This window comes from Nicotiana attenuata, chromosome 10 (assembly GCF_001879085.1).
Source record: "Nicotiana attenuata strain UT chromosome 10, NIATTr2, whole genome shotgun sequence".
In the NCBI taxonomy this organism is placed as follows: Eukaryota; Viridiplantae; Streptophyta; class Magnoliopsida; order Solanales; family Solanaceae; genus Nicotiana; species Nicotiana attenuata.
The window spans coordinates 9127392-9138203 of NC_031998.1; the positions used below are offsets into that span (position 1 = coordinate 9127392).

A 10812-nucleotide genomic window follows, 5' to 3' on the forward strand; every position below is an offset into this window, starting at 1 on the left:
AGAAACTGTACACATACACACACGGATGTTTTCTTACTGAGATTTATGATTTTATTCCATTATTGTTCTATACTTGTATAAAAGATGAAACTGCACATGTGATAGTTAATATCATTTAATAATTTGTGCTTCTTTCACCTCGCCGTGTTCAGTTATGATACTTATTGAGTATATTGGATCGATTGTACTCATACTACACTCTGCACTTGACTTGTCTTTTCATTTCATATTTTTGGTACAGTTCAGATAGTGTTATTATTATTCAGTTTCAGACTTGTATTCCATTATAGAGCTCATGACTCCGTATTTACCAGTTTCTGGGAAATTTACTTGTATTAGTAGTTTTATTATATTGAGATTTCATACTTATGCTATTTCTATAAGTTCCATTGTTTTGTTTGCCTTTGTTATCATGTTTCGGCTTGCCTAGCCAGGTTTTTAGGCGTCATCACGACGGATAGGAATTTTGGATTGTGACAGTTGTCAAAAAATCTTTTGAAGTATATACATGGACCTGAAAAGGTATTTGTGTATGTTTGACTTTTGATGAATGGGTCGAACTTTGTGTACCACTATCTTGGTGCCTGCGTCAACCCATAAATACTTTTGTTTAATTTACACACCGTGTGTTTCTTTTTACCTACTTCAAATTCTTCTAGGTGCTCCATATAAATATCTTCTTCCAAATCTCCATGAAGAAATGCAGTTTTCATGTTCAACTACTTCACTTTATGATCTAGGCCAGTTGCTAAGCTCAAAATTATTCAATAGAAGTCATTTTGGCAACATGTGAGAAAATATCGTCAAAATCAATACCTTTCTTCTGTTCAGAGCTTTTTACACACTAGGCGAGCTTTATTTTTGACCATCTTATCATCTCTATCTTTCTTTATTTTAAAGACCCGCTTGCACTCTAGTGGTCTTTTACTATTTGGAAGTTCGACCAGCTTGTACGTGTTATTTTTTTATAAAAATTCCATAACTTCTTGCATGACTTTCATCCACTAGTTCTTTTCTGGCTCCTACTCATCACTGATGAGGACATACTCTGTGGAAGGATACTTACATGACTCTAACCTTAGCTTTTTTGCCCTCCTTAGAGGTGGAAGTTGTTCTTCTTCCCGAGTAGGATACTCCACTTGCTCGATATCATCATCAAGTTGCACTCCTTGTTCAACAACCTCATTAAGTTTCTCCCTCTGCTCAACAACCTCGTCGATCATACTTTATACACTTGTAGGATAGTTAGAATTAGAAGGAACGACAACAAGGTTAGGGATTATACTATTCTTTTTCTTGGCCTTATCTGATTGATCATCAACAGTTACAACTTTACTTTCTCGAAAGACTACATCTCTGCTTCTTATGACCTTCTTCTTTACAGGATCCCAACTGTACTCAAACTCTTCATCTCCATATCCAATTAATATGCAGAAATAGATTTATCATCCAACTTTGTTCTTTGCTCCTTTGATACATGTGCAAAAGCTCTGCAACCAAACACCTTCAAATGCGAGTCAACCACCTTCTTGTTGGTCCAAACTTTCTATCATGATTTTCTATGAATATCTGCATCTAAAAGCTTGGATTTTAAAGAAAAATTGGGGATTTTGGCAAAACGTTTGTAAAGCGAATTATTGAGATTTGAAATTCGATTTGGAGTTGGTTTTGAACGAAACGTATATATTTGGACTCGCATTGGAATGGGTGATCGGAATTTGTGAGTTTTGTCGGATTTTGGGATGCTGGCCCGGGTTAACTTTGTGTATTTAATTAAAGATTCAATATTTATTGATTATGTTTAATTTTTATGGCTTTGTTTGACGTTATTGGGTTGTATTTGACTAGATTCGAGCCGTTTGGAGTTAGATTTTTAAGGATTTGACATTTTTGACGAATTTAAGGCTTCCTGGTGGAGGTAAGTCTCTTGACTAACCTTGTTAAGAGGGAAACTCTTAGGATTTGACTTGATTGCTATGTGTTTAAGGTATTGGGGATAGTGTATATACGTGGTGGCAAGCGTATATGCACTAACCGAGCTTATATCATAACCGAGGTAGAATTTGAATATTTTATGACTTGTTTTGACTATGTGCTCATTTGATTCATGATTTATGTGACTAGGTTTGCTCTCTTATTCATGTTAGAAATTATGCCTAGGATTATGATTATTTACGAAGGTAGAGAACTTATCCTTTATATATTGAATTGCTTAAATTGTTCGTAGTCACATAGAGATTTCATGAGCATATATCCATACAATTTTTGTTAAGTCCATGTACACTTTTTATCTGTAATTCTTGAGCATATACAAACATTTTTGAATAATGAACACTTGATTTATACTAAGGATTTTGGCACAAAAGGGTAAGCGTGTGGATGAGATACAGTTATGACACACAGAATATTATGAGCAGATATTAACGTTTCAGTGAAGCTAATATGCTCCTATTTGCGCTTGAATTTAGATCCTTCCCTCCGGAGTCAGGTGATAACCCATGTTACTTTGGGCCATGTGAGCGTGGTCGGTATATGGATTTCGTATCGGGTCGATATATGAATTTTGTATCGGATTCTATTGATACATAAATTGTGTATCGGGGTACATGGATCTTGTGCAGGTTTGAACTTGCATTCATATTGTTGACTCATTTTGATGCATTCATTCAAATGTTCCTTATTGCTTGACATCCTTATGTGCTAGTTGGGAGTTTCGGGTCCGTTATTTGAGCATTGCTATCTTGTAATACCGTGATTGAGCATCAGTATGATTAGTTATGTACTGGAAGAGCATGCCTCATATTTCAATTATTGATATCTGTGATTCTTGTTATTCATGATATTATCTACTGTCTTAGTTCTTAATGTTGTTATTATACTTGTGTGGTAAGTATTCGGAAGCATCTAGTCTCGCCACTACTTCTTTGAGGTTAGACTTAGTACTACCTGATACTGATTGTGGTGTACTCATACTACGCTTCTGCATATCTTTTTGTGCAAATCCTCAGGTGGGTCCTAGCAGAGCTTCCTGATTGAGCTTAGGAAGCTACATGGAGACTTAAGGTGAGCTGCACTCCATGGATCTACTTCGCACTTCCCGAGTCCTTGTTCCTTATATATTTCCTGTCTACTTGTATTTCAGACAGCTTGTGATGTATACAAACTTGTTCTCATTTTTGTAGTTTAGTCGTGTACTTGTGCTACCTAGTCTTGAGGGTTGTACAGTATTTGGCCGTGATTAGGCCGTGTTTGGTTTTATCTGATATTGTTACTGTTTTGAGACTATTTCCATCTTTAATTATTATACATCTCTGTTAATTGATGAAAATGGACTACACGTGTTGGATTGTGAGTTTGGCTTGCTTAGCAAGTTCGGTTAGGCGTCATTACGGCCTTAAAGGTGTAAATTTGAGTTGTGACAATAACTTTTAGGTCATAGACTCAAATCCGTTTCTATACATCTTGTTTTGCCAAACTATTTTAGTGTTGACTTTGTCAAGTTATAATTAATTCCTGTTTTTTCCATTTTGGAAAACGAAAAGGTAAACGTGCAGGAGGGACGGGATCACTATACTGTCACGCCATCTATACCAAATCCTTAGATATGAGCCACTCTAAGTCAGCAATTTAATTCTTGAGCCTCTATAAAAAAAAGGAGATTGATGCCGATACTCTTTAACATTCTTTGGTTCCATAAACATAGAATAACCTTTAGATTTTGTGAACCAATCAAAATGTGCACTATACCAATTTAGTACTATTGGTTTCTGAATCATTTGTCTCTTGTTCTTCAGCACAAGCACTGAATCTATAATCTCTCCAGGTTTCCTCTCATTAGGTATTAGGATTGCATCCATTCAAGGAACTATGAGGCCATACACAAAGCCACCACCTTCAGATCAAATATGGTTCGGATTCACATCGATGCCTGATATAGATTTCCACTTGGGCTCTTGTTGGGGAGCATAAGATCTCAAGCGGGCATCTTTCTTCGTTCCCAATCAATCGGTTTAAGGTCAGACTGAGAAATTATCTCTGCTACACATTGCATGTCTGGATTCATTTCTTCTCCTCATTTAACCCCTTCCCATTGACTTAGTCATTACTTAAAAACATTACCAATGATGGGGTTATTAATATTGAAGTGCGTAACTTTAATAGTTATAACACTTCGCTAACTTTAAATGTACTATACTTCTCATGCAGTTATGGAATTTTCAAATTAAAATAAATTGAATGGCCGAGATCAAAAGTTGATAAAGTAAACCCTCCTAAAGAGAATTTGGTTTACCCATTTTGGAATCAGTAATAATAAATTTGACAGTTATCCACCTCTTGATAACAAAACCACATTGAAATTCTCTAAAGAGCCGTGCTAGCAATGACTATAACAATTCAGTAGATCCACAAGAGTCAAAATCCTTTAACTGTGCCATGAACAAAACTATTGTAGAACACACAATGTCTACTCTTTATCCAGAAGGGAAGAGTTTCCTAAAGGAAACAGGTTCATTCCCAGCCTGTGGCAGCAGCAGTAGGAGCAGCATCTGGCACAGGAACTGGAACAGGTGCAGCTGCAGTATCCCAGCCTCCTCCCTCAGCCACTGCAGTTCATCCAAGAAAAAAAAAAGTTATTAGTGCCGCCAAATTTTCGCTAAACAATAGACAAAAAAATAAAATTGAAATCATCAGATGATTGCAGCAGAGAATCAACTACAGTCCAGGAGGAAAAAAGAGACGAGCAAACCACCATCCGCTAAGACAATCTCAGAGGTTCCAACTATGATCAAATTTCTTAGCAGAAAATATGACAATAACCTTAGCGATATACAAAGGGGAATAAACGAACGATATAGAGTGACTAGTTTGGCAGTTGCTCTGTCTGTGTCGATATCCAGAACTAATTTCATGAAACAGTATAACAAACTAACCTCCTTCACCAGACCAACCACTAGCAACTACTGGACCAGAAGGTGCAGCATCTCCAGTCCACTGGGCCTCAGGGATTTGGCTACTAGACCAGTCACCACCGAGGGCAGCACCAGCAGAGTAGTCTGCATAATCGATTGCAGCGGCCTCCTCCTCTTGTTGCTCCTTAGCCTCTTCAGGCTCTCTGTAAAAGAAGAGATCGACCTGCAACAATGGAAATTAACACACGCAAATGAAAAACCGATATTCACAGCAAAAAAGGTGATAGTTTACTATTAAAATTCAGTTGTACCGGTTGCAAAATGGAGCATTAAGCTATTAATTGAACTTGAGAGGAGCATGCAACCAACAAAGGCAAAATGAAGAAGATACAATTAGAGCTTAAAGATATAGTCTTTACCATGACATCCCATTTATGTCCTTGATTAATGGAACCACGCATCTGCAGTACCATCCTTGCTAAGAGCCAGAAAAGAACACCAATACTATGCTTTCCTTTGTTATTAGCAGGGATACCAATGTCAACATAGCGCATTGGAGAGTCAGTGTCACAGAAAGCAATAGTTGGGATGTTCCCAAGCGCAGCCTCTTTGATTGGCTGCAAAGTATTCAAACAGGTTATAAATCATTGGAAGGCTTAAAAAAGAGATGATGAGTATCAGGAAAATATGTAAAAACCTGATGATCGGTTCTTGGATCAGTGAGAATCAAGAGTCTTGGCTCACTGTATGAGGTCTGAAGCTGGTTGGTAAAAGTTCCAGGGGTATGACGTCCAGCAATTGCATTTGCACCAGTATATTGGGCAAACTTCAAGACAGCTCTCTGCCCATACGGCCTGGCAGATTGCACAATTATGTCCTTAGGATTCTCAATAGCAACAATTACCCTGGCAGCCATTTGAAGCTTTTCCCATGTCTTTCCGAGGTTAATGATGTAGATACCTAAGAATATAAATAGATAGGTCAAGATAAGCAGAGATTAGTACTTAAATTAGACCAAACAAAAGCCAGACCGAAAAAACATTTTGTGGAAGTAGTCAAAAACACAGGGTGAATATTGCAGGGAAAAATATAACTATGAAATAAATGATTCTATGTCAACTAAGTAATTCATATGGTCATGTCTTGTGTCACCCAAGAGATACACCAGTCTGTAAGTGTGAAAATATGGTGAATGAAGGTGTTAAAAGAGGATGAGGTAGAGCTAAAATCACATGGAAAGAAATTGTCTCGAAAGACCTACAAATCCTTGGAATCAATACATGCTTAGCTAAAGATAGGGCAAAACAAAAGAAAAAGATTAATATAGGTGAGTTAGGAATAGGCTTTAAATTTGTTAAAAGAACTTTTAATATTATTACTATTTAAGTTATTTTCACCACTACTCTTATTTCAGTTTGCATGATGATAATATGAGTTGAGCTTAAGGAATAATGAGGATTTATATCGATGGCACCAACTTTGTATGGGACTGAGGCATAGTTGTTGTCGTTAGCATTGAAAAGATCATCTAGTAGAGTAACCAGCATTTCCAGATAGACTAAGCCAACAAATCTGCCGCATATAGACTCAGTCTCAGCAATTTAAAGATGCTTCTTTTCATTCAATGCATGCTGTCCCTCGGGGTACAAGTATACATTTGATTTTCCGTGATCTAAACCTCAACCCTAAACTAATTAAGAGTGACCCTATATGACTCCTCACTAACAATTCCACTATATATTGCACCCAAGGGTGTGGCTAGCAGTAAATAAAGTGGGTGAGGAACCATGAGGTTTCGGGTTCAAATCCAAACGCAATGTGATTTCTTCTCATCCGCTAAGCTTTGGGGAATAGAGTAGCCTGGTACATGTGCTAGTAGGAGAGAAGTGTGTGTAAACTGGCCTGGACACCAGTCATCAAAAAAAATATCCACTACATATATTTGACTAACGAATTAATTTACGGATTATATTTAATTGATTGAAATCTAACAGTTCGATAAAAGTGCATCACTAAAAGCATTTGCAAATTTGTGCATAAACTCGTGGTATTCACTGGTAATATATAATGTTTCATCATCATGAAATGAGCATCCATTGAAAAAAATGGGACTAGTAACATTTTAAGAGTATATACCGTCGTTGCGGCGCTTGAAGACGTAACGTTCCATTTGGAAGTCACAATTCTTAGTGCCGAGGTGGACTTCGGCAGCCAACATCATCTGTATGTCGGCTTCTTTTGTCGACAGTGTTCTTCCTTCCGCCGCCATAGTTGTGCTCTGTTTCTTCCCCTTCGCTTAGTCTGCTGCTACTAGGGTTTTTGGCTTGCGGCAGATCGAGACTATCACCAACGCATCTATAAACCCTTTTGTTATCGAGGAACTGGCTATAAAAGGTTATTCGTATTGGGCTGGACCATTGTGGATTCTTGGGCTGGTCCATGTGACTATTTTGAGGGTAAATTTTAAAAATGGCCAGATTTGCAATTGGTCGTTCAAAAATAGCCCAATTTCAAAAGTAATCGAAATTTAGCCACTTTTTATATAAAGATAAATCTGAGCAAAAACACTGCTCAAAACCCGGAAAATACTCCAGTATATTATGCTGGAGTTCCAGCATAAGTATACTTGAACTCCAGCATATTATACTGGAGTTCCATAATAAGTATGTTGGAACTCCAGCATAATATGATGGAGTTCCAGCATAAGTACACTAGAACTCCAGCATAATATACTGGAGTTCCAGCAAGTATATTCGTCCAATATAATATACTAGAGTTTGGAGCACCGGTGCTCCAGTCTCCAGTATATTATACTGGAGCCAGCAAAGTATACCGGTCCAGCATAATATGCTGGAGTTCATACACAAGTGCACCGAACTCCAGTATATTATGCTGGACCGGTCTTTATTGCAGCAAAATAGTGTTTTCATTGACTTGGTAAACGCTGGCTATTTTTGATTGACCAGCCCGAAAATTGGCTATACCGTGAAATTTAAACCTATTTTGAGGGTGACAATAGGATCATTCCATAAATAGAAATGGATTTTTACCTAGCTATATTATTACCTATGTTCTTTATGTTTTGTAATCTTTAATAAATATTTAGTTTATCTTATAAATTGTATACATTGCTTCTTAAAAGGCTCTCACCCCATTATTAGTGCATTCAATTAAGAGATTCAATTACATCCTTTCCTTTTTTTTTTCCTCTCCTCTTCTCTCTCCTTTTTTTGACATCAAAATTCCTTAATCTACGACCAAAATCTCCATCTTCTCTCTTCCTACATTTTCGGAAAGCGTTATATTATATAAAAATATTCAGAAATTGTATGATAATTGTATTCATAATTGTATTTGAATTGTGTCAGATACGTCAATGCCTAAACAATAAATGTATCACACTTGTATCACAATTGTATCTAACTTGTATCTGGTACATTAATACCTGATACAATACTAATAAATTAATATACAATTATCGTATTTGTGATACAAACTGTAAATTCATCACGAACTCACAGCTGCTCGTAACAATATACAATGAATATACAATTATCATATATTTTTAATACAATAAACAATTAAGATAAATATACAATTCTAATACAATCGCGATACATTTTTGAAAAATTACGATACAATTATGATCTTCATCTTCTTCAAGTTTCAATCACAACTCTGCACTAAAAAATTATATAATCGTATTATAATTGTATTAGTATTGTATCGAGTATTGTTTTGGGTATTGATGTATCATATACAAGTCAAATACAATAAAGATTTTAGAAAGAAAGAAAACAAGATTCAAATTTTACCCACAACTTGATTCTATAGGAATATTTCCAATTTCGTCTTCATTGTATCAATAAGAAATAGAGATTTTAGGTGATTAGTAAGAAAGAGAAAAATTGAATTTGAAAAGCTTTGGAAGAGGAAAAGAATCTACAATTTTAGGGGGATAACAGTGGGTAAGCGAGATTTTGGGTAAGCAAGATTATGGAAAACAATAGGTAAGCGAATTTTCTTACTGTGGGTAAGAACAATTTTGGATAATTATTAAGAAAGAGAGAAAATGTTTTTGTAATCCTTGAAAAAGGAAAGAATCTTAAATGTAGGGGAGATTATTTGGAAGAGGGGGTTGAGTGCCATTTAATTGATAGGCTAGATTTAAGGGATCTTGAATTTTTTTTTTTTTATGGTTTTGTATATAACTAGTGAATATAGATATATAAAGTAATTAACTAGTAGTCGTACCCGCGCGATGCGCGGTCAATATTAAAAAGATATTTGTCACTTTGTTAATTTTTCGATGTTACATTTGGAATTATCACAATTATTTGATTATCCTATTCTAAATAGATATTGTCTAAATTTTAACAAATAAAATCTCCATTAAATTAAAGGGACTTATATAGTCATCAAATATTTTTCGTTATGTATTTTTATTTATTATATTATTCAATATTTAGTATAATTATATTGTTAATAGAAATTATGACACTTGTCATTATAACATTTCTTTGCCTCTCCTATTATTTTTATATATATATATATATATTTATATATATTTATATATATATATATTATATTATATATTATACATATATTATATTATATTATATCTATAAATAGATTTTTCATTTTTTTATTTTAAAATAATTTTAAAACTCCAATTTGAAACTACTCCCCAATTTGAATTAGTAATTCATTATTTTATTTAATTTTCTTTTTTATTATAAAATTATTTTAATACTCCAACTTGAAACTACTTCCCGATTTGAATGGGTAGTTTTTCTTCTCTTTTTTCGTTTTTTATTGGTAATTTCTTTTTTTTTTACTTTTTATTTAAAATAATTTAAAAACTCAAACTTGAAACTACTCCCACCCAATTTGAATGGGTAGTTATTTTTTATATATTTATTTTTCATTTTTTTATTATATTTAATTATAAGATATCTATATTTATTAATCCAAATAAAGTAACCAATTAATATATATGGTAGTTTTTATTGTATTTTATTATTTTCTTTTTTGATATGTATTTAAATTCAAACATAAGTAACCAATAACTAATTATAAACTAAATAACTAATTAGTAACCAATTATGCCATGTGGCATTTTTTTAGGCTGTCACTTGGCTTAAGGAGAGGGCTTTTTCCTCTCCTTTTAATAATATATAGATAAGGAACCTAAATAAAGGTGGTAAATAGGTCTCTATTATAGTATAGCTAGGTAAAAACCTAGCTATACTATATTAAAAACTAATTTACCTGTATTCTCTATGTTTTGCAATTTTTAATAAGTATCTAGGTTTATCTTATAAATTGTATACATTGCTTCTTAAAAGGCTCTCGCCCCATTATTAGTGCATTCAATTAAGAGATTCAATTACATTCTTTCCTTTTTTTTCCCTCCTCTTCTCTCTCCTTTTTTTTGACATCAAAATCCCTTAATCTACGTCCAGAATCTCCATCTTCTCTCTTCCCGCGTTTTTCGAAAGCTTTATATTATATAAAAATATTCAAAATTTTTATGATAATTGTATTTGAATTGTGTTAGATACGTCAATGCCTAAAAAATAAATGTATCTGTAACGACCCGACCGTTCGTTTTGAGAAATTACACTTTGCTCGGTTGTTTGAGGGCATGAGTTGCTCCGTATGATGTATTATGATTTATGTGAATCTTCGATTTTGGTTTTCAGGTTATTCGGAATTGATTTGGAAGAATGGTTCTCACCTAAAAGCTTTAAAATTGAAAGGTTTGATCAAGTTTGACTTTTTAGTATTTGACCTTGGATTGGATTTCTGATGGTTCCGTTAGCTCCGTTGGGTGATTTTGGACTTGGAGCGCGTCCGGATTGTGATTTGGAGGTTAGTAGTGAAATTTGGCTTGAAATAG

The 10812-nt window shown here is 34.5% G+C and overlaps 1 protein-coding gene across 1 annotated transcript; it reads right to left on the reverse strand.

Annotated features, from left to right (window-relative positions):
• On the reverse strand, window positions 4249–7306 carry LOC109232984 (40S ribosomal protein SA-like). The gene is made up of 5 exons (XM_019398695.1): window positions 7047–7306; window positions 5608–5870; window positions 5330–5527; window positions 4932–5133; window positions 4249–4604 (listed from the first exon to the last, which is right to left on the reverse strand). The coding sequence occupies exons 1-5, from the start codon at window positions 7177–7179 to the stop codon at window positions 4510–4512; spliced, it is 891 nt and encodes a 296-aa protein (XP_019254240.1). The 5' UTR covers window positions 7180–7306; the 3' UTR covers window positions 4249–4509.